The sequence below is a fragment of the Platalea leucorodia genome, assembly GCF_965183815.1.
Source record: "Platalea leucorodia genome assembly, chromosome: 1".
NCBI lineage: Eukaryota > Metazoa > Chordata > Aves > Pelecaniformes > Threskiornithidae > Platalea > Platalea leucorodia.
Genome location: NC_138823.1, coordinates 149565283 through 149588500, shown reverse-complemented (window position 1 = coordinate 149588500; position 23218 = coordinate 149565283). Strand labels below are relative to the sequence as shown.

The following is a 23218-nucleotide window of genomic DNA, read 5'->3' as shown; positions in this document are numbered from 1 at the left end:
ATCGCCTTGTAAAGAATTACTGGCATGCTCCAAAAATTTAGGCCTTTTGATATTAGAAAGGAAAATTGTGAATCTGATCAGACACTATGTAGTGCAGAGCTGGAGAACTCAGTGTAAGAATTCCACTGTGGTAATCTGCTCTAGATGGTGGACTTCGGAAGGAGGGCAGTTGAGGCTCACATTTTGGACAGCATCTTGCTTTTGCCTGATGATTGAGTGCAGGCAGCACCCAATGGAGATGTAGGCACAATTAAATTGAAGTGTAGTGATTGTTAAATTTTGAGACATGAGGTAAGTTATTAGATTATCCGTTTTACTTGGATTTTATTTCTGTAATGATTGAGTGCACATCTAAAAGATTTATTTCCCCTCAGCTGGTCTGAAGAAAATATCGTTAGCTCCTACTGTCAGAAAATATTGTTTAGCTTTGCTTGAGTTTCAAACTCAAAATATAAACATACACTTTGAGGCTATGTACTCAAGGAAGTTCATTTTTATGTTACTGATGGAAAGAAGTTTTGGTTTGTATCCAAGTGTGTAAAAGACCAAGGAGAAATGAAGACCGTGTATTCATCTACCAAAGCTTGGGAGTCCTAGGTTTTCTTCTCCTCTTTACTTGTGTTTGGATATTACTGAGCTATAAAATGAACCTGTAAATGTAAACAACATTTTAAACCTTTCATCCTGATTTTTTGCCCCTAAATTGATCCTTAACTTTAGGGTGGTAGTTCACTTTTTTAGGAAGAAGAATGACTGTGTGATATAGCCTCCTTCCGCATGTAGGACAAAGAACCAAATTTAATGCATAATCAGCTTTGTGAATTGGTTCATAAACCAGCTGTGAAAACCTGAAGTGAGTGCCTGTAGTGTTAAAGAACCTCGCGGTGTAACTGAGAGGTCGGTCAGAAATCAGATGTTCAGGGAAGCCTTCAGTCTCCAGTCTTCATAAATTGATATAGCTTTCCCCTCTAACTCAGAAGTGGGAAGTGTATTAAAGGGATTTTGTGGTGGATATTGAATGGGAGTAACCTTATCTGCTTGACCTCTGCTTTGTGTGTTCAGGTATGGACAAGGCATAAAGTAGCATTTGAGTGTTAAGCAAACTAGCAATAGGCCCCTAATATTTTTTGATGGGCATTTTGTAAAGGAAGCTGAGGTAGGCCCTTGGTGTTGGGTTAGAAGTATTAGATATTAAGTGTTATAAATGAAATGTGCCATGGGAGCAGCATTATTTTTATTTTTCTTGTTGTTTATGGGATTGTAAATCTCTTCAGTAAAAGATTAAGTGACATCACTGGGAAGGATGTGTGGTGGTCCTATAAAAGGTCATGCTTCAACTTCACTCTTGTAAGTGGCTGAAACAACATTTTGTTCATGGCATCTGGGTAAATTACTCCTGGAGCTTGTCTAAGCTTGCTGAAATGTTACTGCCTCTTAAAGGATGAGACCCATCATGTGTTCAGTGTCTATTTAAATCAGCAGATTAAAAATGGCAGATATCAGCTTTGGTTCACAAAGAGCATTTTGTATGTCTTGTAGCTGTGTCCTGCTAATCAAATTTTAAAGTATTTGGGGACTGAGCTGCCAGCTGGAGTTCCTTGATTTATAATTCAGTTGCTTTCTATATAGTAGTTATCTGATTCTATCAAATTAGATTGGTAGAGAATAATCAAAAAGTTAGAGTTATTTTGAGAAGGCCATTTAGAGCCATATGAGTAAGCCATTTTGTTCGACTGTGTTGTGGTAAAATGGCAGGACACTGAGGGTCTGCAGAATGAAGGCGTTAGGCTAAAACTTGTGTTTGAAAAATGTAAATCGGAGTCAGAGGGAAGTCTGGTTTTGTGCAATTTATTAAAATTGTTAAAATAACGAGCTTTTCCCATATGGAAACTGAACCAAAAAAGGGGCAAGGGGGGCACCTTAATTATATTCAGTAAATAATGCTGTGGCTTATTAAACACAGCCAGGTTGGGATATTTAAAGCTGTAGCAAAAGTACTTCTAGAAGCAGTGCCATTTGTGCCTAAATCAAAGATCAGTCAGTGAAGAAGTGATTAGAACCAGTACTCCAGTTTCAAGGAGTGTTTCTTTTATCAGCAGTGCCAGTGGTAAGCGATCCCTTTATTCTCTCCTGCTGTTCCTGTTTTTTCTGCAGTTTATACCACCCACTCCACTATGCCAGGGTTTCCTGGTAAACTAGAACCCAGACCCAGCTTTTTGCAATCCGTGTCAGTTCCTGGGGCTGGTTCATCATGTAGCCTCCAAAGGGTGATATTTCTCCAGCGAAGAGTGTGGTACAAGGGTAGTAACTGGTGATAGGAGTTGGGAGGGACCGAGGCTGTTAAAGCCAGCACTGGCACCATAAAAGCTTGTGTGGTTGTAACCTTTGAGGTTCTGCCACTGGTGCTGTGAGCGCTCATGTTTTGCACCATATAGGACGGGGGTGTCAGGAGAGGCCAATAACACTGTAGAACAAGTTAAGTTCACTGCAGTCTTCTGGTTTTAAATTTTATTTTTGTTTGTGTTGTGGTTTTTTTTTTGTTTTTTGTTTTTTTTTGTGTGTGTGGTTTTTGTTTTTTGGGTTTGTGTGGTTTTTAGCTTGCTGGCATAAAAATTACACAAGTGAAGCTGTGTAGAAGCTGTAGACTTACTTCAGCTACATACAGATGTAGCCCAGGACAGCATGACCACATTTTAGCCTGCAATGTAACTGTGGAGGTTTTTTTGTTGTGGTTTTGTTTGTGTGTGGGGTTTTTTGGATGGTTTTGTTTGTTTGATTTGTTTTTTACTGCACCCACCTCCCCACCCCTCCCCCCCACCCCGATATTTGGAAGGAATGGCTACTTAAAATAAGAATTACGTAGATTTGGTGGCATGCATGTAAAAGCACAAGGTACCTGTGTTTCTGGAAGCATAGAAATTAAGTGTATACTGAGAAGGCAAGAAGAAACAAGTGTTAGGGTTTCCAGCTACTGTAGATTAACTTCTATGTTTGTATTGTGTATATATGCATACATAAAGCACATGCAGACATAATTTACTTTGAATTATACATTGCTTTTTGAATTTTGATTGATCTTTAAGAAAACTTTAGACTTCATCTTGGAGCATCTGAAAAACTGTTAGAAAATCAGTGTTACAGTTCCATGAGGACTATAAATCAATGTTACGTTTTGGTTTTTTTTTTCCTAAGGAAAGATTTTTAAATTTTATTTTTCAGTTTGCTCTACTAATTCTTACTCAGTTTGTCTGGCTTTATATCTTATGTCGGATAGCAATCTAGAAGAGGAAGGGGCAATTCTTACTGAATAGCGTAGGCATCAGCATGAGGATGAAGTAGCAATGACATGATGAAACGATCCTGAAAAATACCACTTACTGGGACGTATTCACAAGTATAAGTTTGACATACATCTCTCTCTCCACACCCCTCCCCTTTCTTTTTTCCCCAGACACCTGAAAGATCTGTAGAGTAGCCAAATGAAACACTGTCTTTAGGACTCGTAGTCTCTCTTCCTTCCCTCACCCCAAATTGAACTTGAGTATTTAATGTAATAATGAGCATGGCAGGATTACATTTCAAAATCATTCTTAAAGTAAAAACATTGTAATTCAGCGTAATTAAATGCCTTTAAGAAATACTTTTTCTTCCTCAGGAAAACAAAGAAATAGACTGGAGCCGATGGATACCATATTCGTTAAACAAGTTAAAGAGGGTGGACCTGCTTTTGAAGCTGGACTGTGCACAGGTACTGTTCTTCTATAACACAGATAGTATGTTTGTGTACATGATGTAAAATATATACGATGTAAGTTCCTACATGTAGTTCTGTCTTCCATTTAAACCTTGTTTTTTCCTTCAGAAGTTTGAAAGCTGTCTTTCAAATTGATCTCCAGTGTTTTTCATCTCAAAAGCACTGTTGGGTTCTCTCAGGAGGTGCTATATAAAATATATTAAGGCATTAAAGTCTTAGTCTTTTTGTATTATTATCTTTAAAAAAGTAGGAACAGGTATATGATAAAATATATTAGGAGAAAGAGAAAAGGGAGGAAAATGACACCTGTAAGCTCCTATTTCTGCACTCTGTGACAAATTGATGACCTCAAAACGTTCAGGTTTTTGTCCTTTAGATTATTCCACCTCCTTTAAATTAAATGGAAACAGTCCAAGTCTGTCTCTTACCAAATTTTGTTCAGTTGTTTGATTTAATCAAACCGGAGAGCAGAAAGCATGTTTTTTTTGTGAATTGCCAGGTACTTTGTCACACCTTTACTTAAATGTCAAAGGAAGAAAAAGCTACGATAGGATGGGAAGTCTTAAAAGTGTTAAAACAATAAGTTATGTAGATGGATACCACTACAAACACAGGTTTCTGTTCTCAAAAATATGGCAAAACATATGTTCTATGAAAGGATTGTGTTTGTGTTGATATTTTCTTTTGAAAACAGTTACATACATGCATTTGACTGGAATAGAATAATTTTTGTATGTTTCTTCCTAAAGAAATGCAAAGCTTCTAGGATGATCGCAATTTCAAAACAGTACTAGATCCTACTTGTACAGCATAAGGCATTTTTCTTTTTTAACTCCTCCTTAAGTAGTTATTCAGGGAAGACCTACTTTGGCATTATTTTAATGCTATTATACAAAGAAATGTTTTGGCTTGATAAAGCGCAGCATATGTTGAAGTTCTACAGAGGAGCCATGTTAATTTCTACTCTGTTCAGTGTTTGCCAAATTGAAAGAGATTAAATTCATAGAGAATATTTTATTTTTAGGTGTAGAAGAGATTTTTAGGAGCCCAGAATAAAGAACAGAAAATAAATGAGAAAATACATTTTTAAATTACCAGAATGATGTTCTTAAACACACTGCTGATAGCAGTTATATCTAATTAGGTCATGCCACTATTTCTTGTTTAAAACCTAAGGGTGAAATATATTACTATATCTCTATCTTGAAATTATATTATAAAACACTCAGGGAATGATCAGCAAGGTAGATACCTGTATCAGAGGTTAAGCAACTATATACATTTCTTGTTTTGTAGAATCAACTGTATTTTGACTTTTTTTTTTTTTTTTTTTTTAATTCAACTTGGCTTTGTTTTATGGTCACACTAATGGAAAGAAAATATTCAAAAACATAATAGGAATTTAGGTGGTTAGGTTTGTTTGTCAATTCTTACTTCACTGCTGCGGGGTCCTTTGTAAGACTGACGGTGTCAGCCCAAGCTTCGTTACCCAGAATCAATGAGCTCTGTTTCAGGAGCCTACCTGGCTGCTACTCACCAGAAAGCGTGGAATACTCTTGCAAATTTGAGGAATAGGTTACAATATACATAATAAAATTATCTTTGTTAGAGTTAGAAAGATCATACTTCCCTTATTTAACTGCCGAGAAATTTCATTAAAAAAGAACCTATCTATGAGTTCCAAACGTAAGTATTTTAGAAATACTGAAATACAGATAGCCAAAACAGATCCTCATTTCCCATGTCTTGATCTTCATGCTGTCATTTATATATATGCAAGAATATAAAGAACTAAAATGTGTGTGGAAAGGGAGATCGTTTAAGTGCGTTCAGATTAATTTTTAGTTTGATCAAAGGTATTTAATGGGCCACCAGATTGATGGAGAGCTATTAGAAAAAGCCTTCATGCTTCTATACCCTCTTTTGCCCTACAGGCACTGGCCTTCCCCTTTATATGTACCTGAAACGGAGCACAGTTGTATTTTGCAGAGTTGCCTGTGCCCACTTCTTTCATGCAGTTCTGCAGTGTGTCCCACCTGAGTTTTTTGACAGGTTTGTTGAACACATGCTTCAAGTAGACTTGTTTCACTGCTGTATGTAACCTAGTCTTTTTCTTTGAAAAATAAAAACTGCACAAGAATAGATAAGATGATATGACCTACTTTAAAGATATTCCTAATTACAGGTTGTAGTGGGAATATTGAGTAAAGATTGACATCTGGGGGCAAGTTCTGAAACAGCCTGGAAAAAAGCCAGTTTTACGTTCCAGAGAAGGATCTCGTGTGTTCTGAGGAAGTCTTGCCATATGACCTAGCAGGACAGGGTTCAGAGCTTGTAAAGAAGAATATTTCTTGGCACAAGCTATAGCATTTCTTTTTCCTGCAGCCTTTTGAAAAGATTTATTTCGGTGTGATACTGAGCGTTTCAATTAACTTTATTTTCATGAAAGTCCAGTTTCTCAGCCTAATTATGTAAGGTATGTGCAACAGTGGGATAGGGTTTGCCATCCATCACAGATGCCTATCGGTCATGTGGATCACTAGCAGCCGTTAAATGTTGCCACCAAGCTTTCTTTCATCGCTTAGGAAGGAAGAGACAAAACTCTGAGAGTTCTTTCAGGTGAGGAGAAGGGCGATAAGTAGATGATAAAAGGGCATATATAAACTTTTATGAAGTTGAAAACACTGCACAAATTTTTTTGCATGGTGTTACATCGTGTGTGCAGACCAAATTAAAAACAGTCAGCAGATCCATGTGGTTTGCTAAGTCTGGAAATCCCTGGGGTCTGTATAGGGAACCTCCACAGAGCACAAACATTTAGAGTGTTATTGCCACCAAGCCAGGCTGAGTATTCAGAGTTAACAGCTTTTTCCTTGCTTTAACTTGATCACGCCAGAAACACAAAAAGGGCTTTCAGTTTCTAAAGCAGTGTTGAAAAAGCCATTCTCAAAAAGCCATGGATCACTTTGCATGGGTCCTTTCTTTCAGTTGTTCTTTCTCCAGCAGCTTTCCAAAGCTCCCTACCTGTAATCCTTTAGACCATTTTCTCCTCATTAGTAAATGCAAGATACCTTTCTGCTCTTCTGATCAGAGATGATGTAAAGACCATTTTTGGTGAAGGAATGGGATGGGTTTTTCATCAAAAGCTGAAAGTAGCTCTACATGATATATTTGCCACTTCATTTATGAGAGTATATGAAGCTCTTAATGAGGAAGGTGCAACAAACTCTTTGGAGAAATTTGATAAAAGTCATGTTAGGTCTAAAGATTGATCTATATGGATAAGAAATAATCCATTACACTGTCCAAGATGCATTCAAGAGACAGTAATGTCTTGGAAACAACCCAGATTATGCTGAGGAAGGAGGAAACTGGAGCCTTTCAGAATATTTGTTCTTCATTTCTCAGAAGGAAGAAGTAAAAAATTGCAGTATTTGCTGCTATTAAAGGAGAAGTGTACAGCTACACCTGGCAGTGTTCTGAATCAAAGTTTGGTTTTGTTTTGAGGTTAAGTGCTGGAATGAAATGTCTACTTATAATTCACTTAAGAATTGAACAGAGTTATCAGTACGTGTTACGATACATCAAAAGCTTTATTTTGAAGGTGGGGTACTCAAGTGAGCCTCTGGTATAGCTTACACCTCCTTGTGGTTTTCTTTCTACTAGGTGATTCATTTGGAAGCTTAGAATAACATACCACATCTGAAAATGTTCTGAGAAAAGAGTAGGAACTTGGCATCCTGTATATGGTTACATGTAGTTGTATTGTACATCTTTTATTTTCCTCCTTTTTAATTTTTAAAGATGACTAACCTTGAATTTAACATATTGGTGATCTTGATTATTGTGAGGTACAGAAGTACAAAATAAAAATGACCAAAACAAAGTCTAGACAAACCAATTTAAGGTGTAACTTTCCCTTTACAGGTGACAGAATTATAAAAGTCAATGGAGAAAGTGTTATTGGGAAGACATATTCTCAAGTCATTGCTTTAATACAGAACAGGTAAGACACTAGTATTTAATTATGTGCCACACTTATTTTTTTTTTTTATACTAAGCAGGAAATGACCACTTATGGTGGTTCTGAAAAAGTCGTTGTATTTTTAAATTTTCCTTAATACACACTCAGTTTTACTATTTCTGTTGTCATGCATTTACTAAATGCTGACAAGGGTTTGAGAATGGGTGTGCTGAATTGTGCCACAGTCCTTTTATGTCAGTATTTGTCCCTTGTTAGCAAATAACACCAAGTGCTATAGAGGAAGTTTGTCTGAACTTAAAATAGGCAGATTAGGTATACATACACCACACACGTGTCAATTTAAAAAGCAAATCAGAAAAATCTACCTTGCTTTTGAGATCTGATAACTAGAAATCAGCACATCTGGTAAAGGAAAAAATTTATTCTGTCCACACCTGCAAAACATCTGCAGTACATCTTGGCTTTCCTCTATTTTGTAGTAAGTTATGAACCTTGCACAGAGTTGAGGAAATGGTAATATTTACTGCTCCTGCAACTCACAAGGGCTTGTTAAATCATGTCCATACATGAATCTAGATACTTGTTTTCGCATCTCATATCTGCCTCCATTTTTACAGTTTTCTTGGTGTCAATTTCTGTTCTATAGCAACAAGTTTCCAATATAATAATGAGTTATATGGAAAAAAGATGTATTATGATCAGCATGGAATAAATGTTTTCTAAATGCATCTCGCATGTCACGTTGTAGTTTTAGTGAATCTTCATGCATTAAGACTTAGTTATGATTACAGTTAGAAGTAGGAAAAATAAGATCTTGATCTTCCTGTTTCAGTGGAGTCTTTATTCCAGATTTCATTCAAAATACATACATCCCAGGTTCTTTTTTTTGAAACAACAAAACTCTGTGTTCAAAGGTATGACAGGCAAGGTAGACTGAAATGCATTTTGTGTCATTAGTAGTTTCTATACAAGAGCTGGAAAGATGGAGTCTATCTTTTTTTATAACCTTTACTGGAGATAACACTAGACACGTATTGTTTTTTCATTTGGTATTTGTACAGACAGTAATATTGTACAATAATGTATACCCAAGACACAGGTCATTACTTTACACGCCCAACAGGTACATCAGTCAATGAAATCTCTAATCTTAATCCAAAAAAGAGAGAGACCAATCAGATCTTCCAGTGGCCTACATGGTCAGAGATTCTTAACTCTAGGTCTGCCTGTGAGTAAAGTTTTATTTTGAGCCCCATGAGTGTAGGTAGTGAACCGTCCCAGCAGAATGCAACCCACTGTGGATAAACTAGGGACACCTGAACAAGGCCTTATCAGTGATTATCTAGTGCAACCAGGAACGGTATAGCGCGCTGCTGCATCTGTCCCCCTAATTTCCATGAGTGCACAGAAGATGAAGGGATGCTATTGTTAGTTAGGAGAGGAGAACAATTTGTTGTCTTGAGCCAGATGTGTACATCACAGAAGATCATAACAAAGGTCATGTGTATCTTTGAGTGTTTTATACAGAACATATAACCATTTGGAAGTCTTCAGCTGAACCTGTTAAGATAAACAGATCAATATTCTGATCCATAAAGAGAGCTCAGACTCCAGATTAGGTGTATCTTCCTTGTAGCTTACAGACAACGCTTCTCATATGACTAAAGAATGAACTCTCTCATTCTTTGCTTGAAAACAGTGGGTTTGAGCTCAGAACAGTTTGTTCTGCACATAAAATATTTTATTTCTTGTGCTGCCATTTCACAGCAAGTAAAATACATTATGGTGTATGCTTCTTGCTTTAGCATGCCGTTCTTGCATCAGCATAGCCATCATGGGTCAGACTGATGGTCTGTTTATGTCCGTATCCTCTCTGATAATATCCAGTAAGGGATTCTTAGGAGACAACTATGAAAACACTGGAAGTGTAGAGTGATACTTGGTGAAATAATACTAGCTCGCTTTCCAGAAATCCCTAGTTTAGGAACTTGCTGAACCAAAGGTTTTATCTGCATCACTTGATTAAATAGTTCTTTACAGGTTGGTCTTGCACAAGTTCACTGTTGAATGTACTTAAATTCTTCATATTAAAAATAGCCACTGACACAGTTCTTGCTCTGTTTTGTGTCTTAGCTAATCTTTCATCTAGCACACCTCGGTTTCTTCAGTAGGTTTTGTTCAAGCAACATGCTGAAAGGCCTTTTGAAAGGCTAAGTTGTCAGTTGAAATCTCCTTTATTCATGACTAAAAGTTTTATAGTCTCAGTATGTTGTGTGATGGTTTTCTAGAAATTTTAATTACTGTTTTTACCCTTTCAAACATATTGCTGGCTGTAAATGCTTATTCTTTTGCAATTTTCTGATCATCTACAGAACAATTTTTAAGGATACAATACAATTTATCCTCTCTTACCTCTAAAGAAAACGTTCCCCTCCACACTCACTGTTCAGCTGTTTTGCCATGAAACTCAGTTTGGACTTAGAGGTTTTTGAATTACATTACTCCTGCAGCTCTGTTTCCATAGCTGCTCATTATTTTTCTAGAAAGTTGTTCAGTTGTAGCTGTCAGTCCTCAATATATAATGCTGCAGACATCAGAACTTAGCTGCCTTAAATGAAATGATCCCCATAAATTCCAGTGGGACTTATGGATGGGATATAATTCAGGCATGTTTTGTATTGTTCTCGGAAAAGTTTCAGGCTGCATCTAGAACATTATCTATTTTGCTCTGGTTGGAGATAGCAAAGCTGAATTTACACTGATTATTTCCTCTGGAAGGTGAAGGGCATGCCTCAAAAGAGTTGCTAGAAATAACTATGTCCTGTAAGATTAGTCATGAGATCACTTTTAAGTCTAGGTTTCCTACTCTTCACCAATAGTTGTTAGTTTGGTCCATTAAGAATTTATTCTCATCTGTTTACACAATGAGCTTGGAGATGTGTTGATTACTAATGTAAACTCCATAAATTATTTATGGCTCTAAATAAAACAAGAAACAGATTCTGATTCCCAACATTTTTTTTTTTTTTTTTTTTTAAACTGTGGGGAATTTGAATGATTAAGTCAATGCTTGTTTCTTTTTGTAAATTCTTGGAAGCGTTGGGATTACTCTGAAATGTACAGAGTTTTGCTGCTGAATTTGTTGCATTAATACAAAATAATGTATCAAAAGATACAAAAAGTCTTTATGATGACAGTGCTTTAGTTTGACTTTGAGTCAATAAATTTAAATGTGACTCTCAAAATGTGTAATGAAAGTCATTTGTGTGATGGATATCTTTGAGAATTCACAATACTGTGTCTAATATTTTAGTGTAAACTGCTACTTTCTGTGTGGTGGTTCTTATTTACACTTTCTAATTCATAATTTACATGCACATTATATAGTACAATACACCAAAAGTATTCCTTAATACATTTTGTTTCTGATAGGAGAACTGAAAAACATTCTGAGAGCACTTCACAAAATTTAAAATAGGAAGATCCAAATTGTTTCCAGAAGGTTCTGCAGGCAAAGTGGAATAGCATAGTTAAGTAGTTATTTGAATTATGTACAAAACATTGTTCCTGAATGGAACCCTTTCCTCTTTTGGATGGCTACTAAAAAAGGTGTTAAATTGTGTAAATGAATTTAATAACTTTCTTTAAAAAAAAGCGGGGGGGGGGGTGGGGGTGGGGGGAGGCACAAAATACTTGTCTAAGAAAATAGTTTGTTCTGTGTCAAATTATAAGTAGGAATCTTTCCTTTTTAAAAGTACTTGAAGAGGAACAATGCTATTTGTCATATTTTTGACTTCCAAAGTCTTCATCTGGCAAATAAGCATTGATTATTACGAAAAAATAAGTTGCGTAATACAATTTACACATACGTGCTACCCTCACATAGAAATGAAATCTGAACACTTTATTGGAAATGCCTGAAGTTATGGTATCTCTTTCATATTCTCTTTTTGTTTTACAACTGCTAAATAGTTTCATTTCCATACAAAGGAGTTTGGGCAAAAGTCAGCTCTTGATGACACTGCTCTTAAAGAATCATTTTAAATAGTTTTGCTGTTTATGCATTCAGTCAAAATGGGACATAGTACTGTAAATGCACAATACTTTTGTGTTTCTTAAAATTCAATATTCTGAAAAATCTTTAAAGGACTTTTGAAGATTTCTTTTTTCCTATCTGTGTGTAGACTTTAAAAAGAAAAACTTAAATCTATCACTGCTGATCTTTTGTTTTAAAACTAAAGTAATTTATGCTGCTTGGAGAACACTTTTTTCCAAAATGAATAATGGTTTAAGAAGATTGTGAAACCAAATACTCTTACTCTTCTATTTTGGAATGCAACCTTATGTCTGCGGTCGCTAACAAATGGAAAAGGAACCACAAAATAACAACATTTTTCATATAAGAAACCTTGATAAATCACACTTTACATGTTTGAGAAGATGACTTTCCTTTCTGCAGACATAAGAAACTGAGCTTCTTCTCAGTGCTTTCATAGATAGTTCTGTGTGCCCTGAAGTTGGTGGCCCGTCTCTGTGCTGTTTTTGTCTTTTCTCAGCAAATGCGTTGTACTGTCCAGTACAGATAAGCTAATTTCTAGTCCGATATATCCAGTTAGGTTTTATGCTTTTTTTTCTTGTGCTGGTATTCGTCAATTTGTTTAAATGTCCTTTCTTCTTGTGACATGTAATGTGAGATTTCTGAATAACAGTGATAATATCTTCATTTTCTATTTTGTGAGCCTAGTTAAAATAGTCAGTACAAGCCATCTCTTGTAGCCCTTCTCTGTACCTGTTCCACTTTACATTTAATGAACGTGAACAGAATATTCCTCTCTCTTGGATGAGATAATGAATTCAGCTGTTCTGTATCCAATGTTACAAGCATATACTTCTCTCTTGCTTGTGAAAATACTGTTTTTTTTCTGGTAGATAATAACTGTGGGTTTCACTGTCTTACAATATTTGACTCTGGATAACTGATACATTGTACATTCATTGTCCTGATTTTGCCTGTATTTAAATTATATCGATTGAGCTGTCCGGATTGCTGGATCTTTATACTGCTGCTGCTTTTGGTTTCAGCAATTTAGACTGACAAACTCAGCACTTACAAACAGCAAGTGTTTTTCATTCATATTTCAGATGTCATCTGACTGACTAAATAAGTTGATTCTGCTAGGAGGTGATGGGAGCAGAAAGGTCTAAGTCAATGCTTGCCTTGCTATCGCCCCACTTTTCATATGATGTGGTGGTGATGACATTTCCCCAGCAATTTAAAGAGTGCTAACAGACTTCAGTTTCAAACAGAAGAAAGAGAGATGTTTTAACTTGTGTTCACAGATTTGCCACCTTGTTTCGTCTGCGAAGCTCCAAACAACGAATGTACCTTAGGACTTGAGGGGCGGGGAAGAAGCAAAACTGACAAAGACAGCGTGTTTTGCTGGGAATACAGATGTACTCTTCAGTCAGATTTCTGTTCTACTCTTATTTGCTAAGATTCTAATGGAAATCAGTGTTTATTTCTGTTGTGTAAAGTAATTTTGACAGAACAGCTGAGTGGGAGTTTTTGAATGGTTTTGGTCTATGGAAGTTAATGGATAATCTTTGTAACAAGAATTGAAAATGTTATCCAAAAGTTCATGTGCAGTGTTTTTTTTTCCTATTTCTTTCAGTGACAGCATATTGGAGCTTAGTGTTATGCCAAAAGACGAGGACATCCTTCAATTGGTATGTTTATGAAGCTTATATTCCAACAGTATGTTGAATAAAGAAAAATGTCTTGCTGTTGGTTACAAAGTCTTTGAACTGTGCTACGAGTAAATAGTTAGAGTTAATATTTACCTCTCTGTCACTCCTTAGATACTTTCCTACTTGCTTGCCATCCCTGAAATTTCAGAGGAATCCAAATACAGGGGAGAATACCTTCTTCACATGATATTTCTAGCATCTTGCTTAAAAAAAAAAATATCTTAGAATAGTGTTTGTATTTTTACTATATTTTGGATTAGTTTCCTTATGTTAGAATTTATGAATTGGATTGCTTTCTTTAACTAGGTTGTCTAATTCTAAAGAAGTTGGGAATCATTACTGAATTTGAATTTAAAAAGTAACATATGGCGCTTAAAATTAGCTTTTGTTAATAACTCACTAATTGTCAGTGGATTTCCAGGAAAGAACCAAGGTGGTGAATGTGCTGAAGGTTATTGCCAAATTTTTTAATTGTAACTGCTGTAAATATTTTGTTACACTAGTGCCTATATGTTCTCAATTTGAACTGAGGTCCTGCATAGATAGCAAGATAATTCATCTCCCATTTAGTGTCTCTAAGTCCGAAAGAGCTGTGAATAAAATCTGATGTGTAAGTGCATATTGTGAAGTATTAGAAAAACACCTAATGTATTGATATGCTCTAGTTTATTTTAAGTTGGAAGTAGAGGAAAGGAGAGGGTGACAAGCAGGGTAGCCTTTCTGGTTAGTAGTTAGAAAACTGTATTTTCTAATGCACACAGAAATAATAAGACTTGACTTTAAATAACAGTTAAGAAAAATCTGTGGGGTTCAGTAGCTGTTTTCCAGTGTTAAAGGACAAATTAATGGGTAAAGAAAAAAACCAAGAAACTCTGTTTTGAGCTGAAGGTTAAAATAGAGGCTAGTATAGGAACTCAGCCAGTTAGGCCAACAAGCCAAGATTATTAGAATAGAAGTGATATTTTGAGAATATTTGATAAAGAAATATTTCAGTAATCCAATATAGAGAATGTTGGGGGCAGGGGTGAGTTTTGCTTGCATGAATAAGTGGGAGGGAAAAGCCGGGTTGGGTTTGGAGGGTTTTTTTGGTTGTGGGTTGGGTTTGGGGGGGGGGGGGGGGGGGATTGTTTGTTTGTTTAATTGGAACTGTGAATATGTAGAAATGCAGGAGTAGTTCTAACTTTTAAATAATCTGAATGGCCATATGCATCTAATGCAGTCTTGTAGCCATAACTATCTAAGGATCTGGTCAAGGCAGGATTTGTAGGGTTAAAGTTAAACCTTTGTATTTGGCTGGGCAAGAAGCTCTTAGGCACCTCTTCCCTCTGCTGATGAAACATGAAGCTTCACATGAAGTACAGATGAAAAACAATTGATTGGAATTTAACTCGTTATATCAAGGAGTGAGATAACGGGGGCAGAGGAAGAAGACAGATCTTGCCTTTGGGCTAGATAGAGAAGGATATTAGTAAAAAGAAAACAAGGTCATTCTCCTGGAGGAGATGGAGGAGCAAAGGAAAGAGGAAAAAATATCTGCCTGTGGGAGTTCTGGAAAAAAAATTGAGATATGTGTGGGAATACTTTCTGGGTGTCATTAAAAAAAAGTTTCTTTTCAGTTGTAAGATGTGGTAGAGTTGTGTATTCCACGCTTGTCTTTTGAAGATAGAAGGAGGATTAGGTTTAAGAGGTGGAATCATAATGTTGCAAAAAATGCTTTGCGTTGCCTCTATAGCTTGTATGAGTTCCTTCTCACAGTTCTTTACATGCTGTTGTGTTGGGTTGATACGTGGTTAGGATGTAACGTGGAGGCATTCATGCTCCTGTTTGCTGTGATGCGTTTGTTCAGGTAAAAGTGGGCTTGTCTAGAGGACTATCTGTTCCACATAGCATCTGCCAGAGGAGACCCGTGAAGAGACAGATGTTTTCTGTAGTCTGCAAGACTGAGCGTTGCGTGTACTCGGGCACATTGGAAAAGACTTCTGATTGCTGCAGTTTGCTCATGTGGTTCTGTCACAGTCTGTATTTTAGTGTACATGTTTTCGGGTGTCAGTCTTTGGCAGAGTTGCAACATGTGAAGGTACAGATGACAGAAATGAATCGCATCGTACAACAGAAGTCATCAGTTATGGCCTGTAGTTTTCTCCCTTTTAGAGGAGGAAAAACCTTATCGCTTCTAAACTAACAGTTACCAGTATTTTGAGACACAGTGCACCACTGTAGCTTCAGTCAAATGAAAAAATCTATGCAGTTCCTCTGAAGAAGGTGATTATTAATCTTCAGCCTTTAGATGTTAGGATCTACTCTTCTCATGACAAGATTTGGTGAAGAACTTTGTTCTACTCAAAGCTGAACACTCATGTTTAAAATATTTTCAGAGTAACAGCATAGAATGTTATTCCTTTCACTCCCTGTGAAAAGACAGTAACTTTTTGTTTTCAGCTGAGAAATTGCATACTTTTTGTTTTGTTTTGTTTTTCTATTTTTATCTTTGATTAATGCCGTATTAGCTTTTCTGGAAATCTTAGGTCTAAATAAAATATAAACCTTAGAGCGAATTCTTATTCCTGAATGAAGTACAGCTCATATAAGTTAAGTGATAACAACAATCTCTGTAGCAGTGGCATCAGTATAAGCGCAAAGTGAACAATAAATGGTAAGGTACGGTGCCCTTATTAATAGAGGAAAAACTTACACTTTTGTCACTGAAGTTGTGTTATTTAAGTTATTATAGTATGTTAAAGAATTTAGTTCTTTTCTTTGACATGTCAAATTTCACCGTAAATATCTTCAGATGGTATCGCTCATTGTAAACTGTTGATGTTAAATAGTGGTACGCTGTAAAAATAGAAAAATTCAAAGCACTGCTGGATATTGCAGTAGGAGCTAATGAAAGGTTTATCTAGTGCAATGGGGATTACATAGTTTCGTTATATTCAGGAATGATGCTGGTTGTGGTAAGTTTTATAATACTTGGCAGTCTTTTCCACGCAGTGATGACTGATTGCTAGGTTAACTACATAAAGAGCACAGTTGCTTGTTTCTGTCCTTAGTTTGCTATTTATAAACCTTGAGTTTAGTCTTCAGAAATATCCATATATGTCTGTGAACTTCTTGCTATATTGAATTTCCTGAAAACAGGGCTTTAAATCCATTCATTAATACTAACAATGAAGTGGTCCAACCCACAGGTCATCGCCCTCTGTGGCATGTGCACACGCCTTACTTAGAGGGGAGTTACATGTGAAAACCTGCCATTTGTGAAGTCGGTGTCAGTCGTGTTCGTTCACCGGCATGATCTTGGAAATGTCACTCTGGGGATGGAGGAAAGGATATTTAAAACATCTCTATCCATGACAAAAACTTGAACTCTTGACGACTACAACTGTGTTGTTGTTTTGTTGTGGTTTTTTTTTTTTTTTTTCCCCTATGCTCCTCCTCAAATTTGAGATTAGTTTACTTAATCTCTTTTGAAACCTTTGAAATGTTTGTAGGTATGTAACCATTTTGAGACCATGAGGAGGATTATTATTGTTACAATATACTCTCCTCGGTGTTTCAAATTTTATTTGTCTATATACAATTTCTGTAGCATTCTCAACTTTTTGTGACAGAATTTGGGGATCTTGTAGGTTTTAGTACCACTGACTTCATACGAATGGGAAGACACATTTAGGTCAACTACAAATAGCTCCTTTTCTAAAGTGTGCTTAAGGGAATTGATGGTGTTTTGCAGTCTTTGGATAACAAATGTAATAGTAAAAAGTTGCTCAAATTGTGACACTTTCAGGTTGCTCAAAAGCTTTTTGTGCTACACAGAAAATACTGAATGTAAAGGTGCTTCCTAGAGAGAGAAAATTGAAACTGCTAAGCCCGCTTACAGATCAGCCTTATTCTGACTCTTGTCCATAGTAGTGTCTAACGTCTATGTGTTAGGGTGTCCTTGGTATGCAGGATGTTTGGACCATTTTTTTCAAGGTATGTTCATGTTGGAATTTGCTTGTTTGCTAACCATTCCTTGTGTATCAGGCACTTGAAAATATCACTCTTTTAAAAATTGCATCTTTAATATGATCTATATTGGAGCTGTTCATTTGGAAGGTTATTTGTAATGTAGCATATTAATGTTTATAGATAGGATTTATTATATGTAAATATATGTAGATATTAATTTGTAAATATGTGTATATACTTCATGTATGTGTATATAAACACACACACTATACCTAAGTTATCCTGATTTTTCCTCTTTCATTTTCTGGCACTTCCCTCACTACCCACTTAAAAGTTCATATTTCCTAACTTTTATCAGTTTCATTTCAAATAAGTTTTAAAAAATCGTTTCCTCATAGGAATTGCCCCAAAAGGCAGCAGGTTACTTCTAGTCCTAGGTGTTGTCACCATTAAATTTTAGTAGCGTACAAATCTGTTGAAACATGCCTTAGTGTTCCAGAAAGATCTCTAGTTTCATTTACAAAAAGATTTTATTGGGCATTCTGTGAATAACGGTAAATGTGGAAATAAAAGGGGGCTGTTTACTACTATATGTTTTTGATATGTTTAGTTCCCTCTTGCACATCTTTTTATTCACATCTTAATCTTTCCTTAAATTACAGACCATCGAAACTGTGTATCAATAACTGAAACTTGACCACGTTTGAACAGAAACGTTTCTCTTGTCATAGATAGTAGGGGAACAAAAAAAGATCCTATATGGGAATGACCATGAAAGCAATTGAGAGTCAATTGATGCGTATCTTTTCTTTTTTAACTCTTCAGGTGATATGGAAGTTTTCAGTATATTGGGAGATCTGGGCAGAAAAGAAGAGTTTGCTTCTTTGTCGTTTCTGATACTTAAAATTTTTGTGGAGTTTGGCACTTCTTAAGACCTTGTAGTACCCTGAAATTGCCAGTGATGCAACTATATTAAAAAATAAGAAAAAAAGAAAAATAAAGTACATAAGGAAATTTATTCTAGAGCTTTATATACCCCAGTAACCTCATGCCTCTGACTACTGTCTGCCCACAGTCAACTTTAACAATATTGCCTTGTTTTTCCCTGAGACAATCCAGTTGCATCAGACCTAACAGAGCAACATGGCTGTTTCATTGGCAAACTGAAAAATTTTCATGTGCTTTACTTTTAGTAAGAAGAGATGTTTTCATGAGTAGCTGTATTTAGTCCAGAGTCTTGGAGCATTTGTTTACTTTCAGATTTTGTACTGACGTAGTTACTGATGTGCGCAGAGGTTAATATTAAAGCTCTGGCAGCAAGTACAATGGAAGGAGGGGTGTGGTGTGAAGACGTAGTGACCTAGAACAGACTTAAACTTTGTTATCTAACATTGCATATGTTAGAAAATACCATTCACATCAAGTCTCCTCATGACGATTCAGACTGATATTTACAAGGAAGTCTCTTGCATAGCTTGTATTTGGAAATTAAATTTCTTGGGCTTAAGGCATTAAATTTTATGTACTAAAATTTCACTGCCATTGGGAAGAGAAGGTGTGCATGGGTGTTTTTTATTGTTGTTTTTGGGGTTTGTTTTGTGTGGGTTTTTTTTGTTGTTTGGGTTTGGTGTTTTGGGGTTTTTTTTGTTTGGTTGTTGTTTTTTTTTCCAAATAATGTTATCTGACCATAGTGTTTGCTGGGTGTCTCAGAGTAAAATGAAACCACTTGAGCTGTATTACTAACATTCTTGCCAGAGCAAACTATAACTGGAAAATGTTTCCTTTTAAGACAGCTGAAAACTTTTTCTGGTATCTAATTCCCATACTCATGCTAAATGTGAGAATAAATTAGAGAATAATTTAGTAGTAAAGAAACATAATCTGAAGCCAGACTGGTTGGAGAACAAAGGAAGAATGCCTCAAGCTCAGTCTTGCAAGGTGCTGGGCACATTAGCTTCTGATTCATCAAAACGCTTATCTCCAATTTTGCAAGTAGTTCAGCTGAAATTGGTGTTATTCATCCTTTAGTGAAGCATACTCATCCTTGGTGAAGCATATGCCTGCGTGCTTTTATGGATTTGGACTAAGGGGTGTAGGACATGGTTGGCTCAAGATCTTGCAAGTACGGGATTTCACCATGATTCTTACTAAGGGGAATCCTTGTATGTCAGCTGTCATTATTCTAACATCAAGTGGCATAAAATCAAGTGGGAAAAAATGCGAGCAAAACCCTTCAGCTGAATTTGAGGGTTAATAAAATATCTTGTAGAATGCTTTATTTGCTTAAAATTTATTTTGCATATTATACGGCATGAATGTATTACCAGTTAAACCTTAATGTGCTAACGGTTATACAGATTCACAGTAAGAAATTAATTCTTCGCCATAGGAGTTTGCAAACTCGGTGCAAACAAAACTTGATAGCAAGGTGGGGAAGAAATTGTACCCAGTAAGTGGAAACACACTGAGTTCTTACTATAAGCGCAGCAGTTTTCTTCTAGTAATTGTTGCAGAGCTGTTATCCATCAAAGCTGTTAATGTCACTCTAAATTGTTGTATTTGTATGGTAAGCTTTCCATAACTGCCGTTGCTTTGAGAAGGTGGGAAAGAGCTCATAAAACATCTAGACTGATTTTTTCGATCACGTTGGAACTTCTGAATAACTGCTGAGTACCCAGCTCCTGTAGGAATTCAAGTGGCTTGGCTGGTGTCTGAATCAGGAACATCACTGATCTGAATATTAAAAAAAATTTTTTTATATATCATTTGAGGAACTAAAGGGAGAAGAGACTAATATTCAAACTGTGTTTTATGTATGGTTGCAAAATATGTTAAGTATCAAAATAGTGTATGAATGCTAATAAGTATGTTAGTGTACTTCACATTTTTTTAGTCTCTAAACCTCTTCTAAAAATTTAACCATCACCTTCTGGTTAAAGCAATTAAACTATTTCATAGTAAAAAGGCTGATAATGTATCATTCAGCATGACATTATTCGGAACGGATCCATGAATTTCACTGTAAGTTGCAATATTTCTCTGTAGGCCCTTAATCAGAATTATGAAACAAAGATATTTAATATTCCTTTGTGGAAACATCACAGCCCCTATTTATAAACTTTTTCTTTCTTGGAAGAAAGTTCAGCTTTGTTTCAGTGATTTCTTGGGAAGTGGGGGGGAATGAGGTTGAAAGGAGAACTACACTTTCCATCATTAAAACCCTTTTTCCAGTGAGTCTGTCTTGCTGAGAACTGGCAGTCTGTCTGTCCAGATACACCTGCAATCATGGAATACTCTTTATTGGGAAGAGCAGGAGAAAGCCTAGCTCATCGTGTTTTGGACCCTGTGAGAATGCAGTCTTTTGAAGAACATGTTTTAATATCTGTGATAAATTTTGCCAAGATCCGAGAACTGATTTTTATGCTCATTTGTAGTCTTCAGCTACAATCAGATCACACCAGTTTTGGAATTCAGCCTTTCTGCTGTCGAAGTCAATGAAGCATTGTTTGTCACGGGGATGTTTTACAAAAACATAAACGGAGTGTATTTTTTATTGGTGTAACGTGTGTGTACACCAGGTTTTGAACTGTTTTATCAGCTGTATAAAGTAGTAAGTTGTTTTCTGATTGAGGGGATGATTGTTTTTTTGTCTTGCATGCCAGTAGTCTCTTGCTCTATCTGTTTTCTGGGTCTTCAGCATCTTTTCCAATTTTTTTTTCTTTTTTGATTCTTAGAGCCTATCAAGATCTTAAATAGTTATTTATTTAAAGATTTAGAAATATTTATCTTTGTATGTTACTTCCCTCCATCAAATGTGCCAGTGGAAACCTGGCTTGATTTTTACTATGAGTGGAGGAAAAAAAAAAATAGAAATCACATGAGTAGAGTGTTTCTGCAGCATCATTCCTCTAATTTCAGACGTACAGCATGAAAGCAGCTGCAGTCAGCTGACAGCTTGTGGTCATGTTCAGATATATGTGGGGAAGGGGCGTGCTGTTTTAAATGCATAATAAAGCCGTTGTTTCGTCACCAGGAAGCAGGGATGGTAGCAGCCCAGGGGAAATGAGAGACAGTAATGTTGCTGTAGTGGAAGGGAAGTCTTGTTGCATAGAGCTAGAGCTCTCTGCAGGCAGCTGTAGGGATGCATCAAGGCAAAATGGCACAAATGTATTTTGCTTTCTGTAAGGGTAGAGGATAAATGCGAGAAGCAGATAAAAGCCTGAGATGGACATGCTCACAAGGAGGGTGAAGTTATTTTTTATGCTCTACTGCCCTTTACCTCTGTTGGTACCTTCCAGTGAAATCAGTGTAGTTGTATTTTTAGCTTGCTGTATCCAACATCAATATGACAACATAATTCTGTCTTTACATCTGTAAGCAGCTTTTACTATGTTTTCCTGTTTTCTGCCAGCTGCAGTTTACAAAGGATGTCACAGCACTGGTAAGAAATGTACAGTAGCCATTTCTCTGATGGTTTTGTAAGGCATGTTTTTCTTAATGATTTATGAGAAACAAGAATATGAAACAGCAAGTTTGTTGGAAATGAGCTAGATAGTCTGAGCTGAATTTTGTTTATAATGCTAATCTCTTAATTTGTGGTTTGTGCCTGTGTTATTTGGTTGGTTTTCTCTCAGTGTGCTTTAATATTTTGCACTTCACTAATGCTCGGTGTAACATTGCAGCGGTATTGTAAATGCCTCGCCCTCCTCTGTACTTTGCTCTGTATTAATTTTATGGCTGCACTTGGGCTTTTATAACCTGTCTGGTGTTAAAACAGGGCACGTTGATATTCTGGAATTGAGCATGTTATGATTTGAACAGGAAATGCTGTGATATGATACCACGCCTAAACGTGTAAAAGCCCTGAGAAATCATTTTAATCTTCTGTTGCATTGGCAGGTTCTGCGTTGGCTCTTTATTTCATTATGTTTAAACTGAACGAAGTCATGCTAAAGTTTTCCAATAGTAGGATATTGTTTAAGTATGCTGTATGCTTCTCATTGATTTATTATTTTGAATGTTCTGTTAATTTCAGAATGATAAATGCTGCTTTTCTAAAAGGCTACAGAAACATACTGAGTGCAATATAACCATTTTTTTCTCAGTAGTCAGGCTCTCAAACATAAGGGTGCAAATAAATGCACTAAGGAAATTTAATTTGAGATTTTAGTTTGTGTTTTAATAGTGTGTGGACAGTAGTGGGTATGTATGAATTTTCATACTGTTTGTACCTTGAAGTTAAAAAACGTTACGTATTATTAATATTTTTGCAGTAAGATTTGTGTGCCATGTACTGGCTGTCCCCTGTAAAATGTAAGATGACTTATAGGGTGTTGGCTCGCAACAAAGATGTTACTGCTTCAATTTATTCATTTTATGTTTAGGAACAGTAGCTTTTATGTAGAAGACATCTTAAGAGTGTGTGTATATGTATTCATGTGTACTTTTCATGTGTACTACCTTAAGTGAACAGAGTTCTTTTATACACTAAGTGAATAGAGAATTTTCTAGTGCTAGTTGAATTTATTATGCAGCATTTTAACCTGTCGATTGCTGTGAGATTCTGGTTTCCAGCAATGTGAAGCTTAAACAGGAAGAATGTCTGAAGCATCATGACAGAAAGGAAAATTAAAGGGGAGAAAAATTAATGTGTTTTGTGCTCATGGATTTTGCGAAACCTGCCTCAGTGCCCTACCTGCAGTATTTCCTAGAATTGGTCATCAGTTTTTTAATTGTTGAGGGAGGGAATGTATGTAATGATTTTGCTTGTTCTGTTTCTG

At 36.2% G+C, this 23218-nt stretch overlaps 1 protein-coding gene across 2 annotated transcripts in view; it reads left to right on the top strand.

The window, feature by feature from the left end:
• The window catches only part of ARHGAP21 (Rho GTPase activating protein 21), a 124909-nt gene that overhangs the window by 69275 nt on the left and 32416 nt on the right, over window positions 1-23218 (top strand). For both annotated transcript variants that reach the window (XM_082313205.1, XM_082313204.1), the window contains 3 exons: window positions 3656-3748; window positions 7682-7760; window positions 13412-13466. In XM_082313205.1, coding sequence (XP_082169331.1) covers window positions 3656-3748; window positions 7682-7760; window positions 13412-13466 — 227 coding nt within the window. The remainder of the gene's footprint in view (window positions 1-3655; window positions 3749-7681; window positions 7761-13411; window positions 13467-23218) is intronic.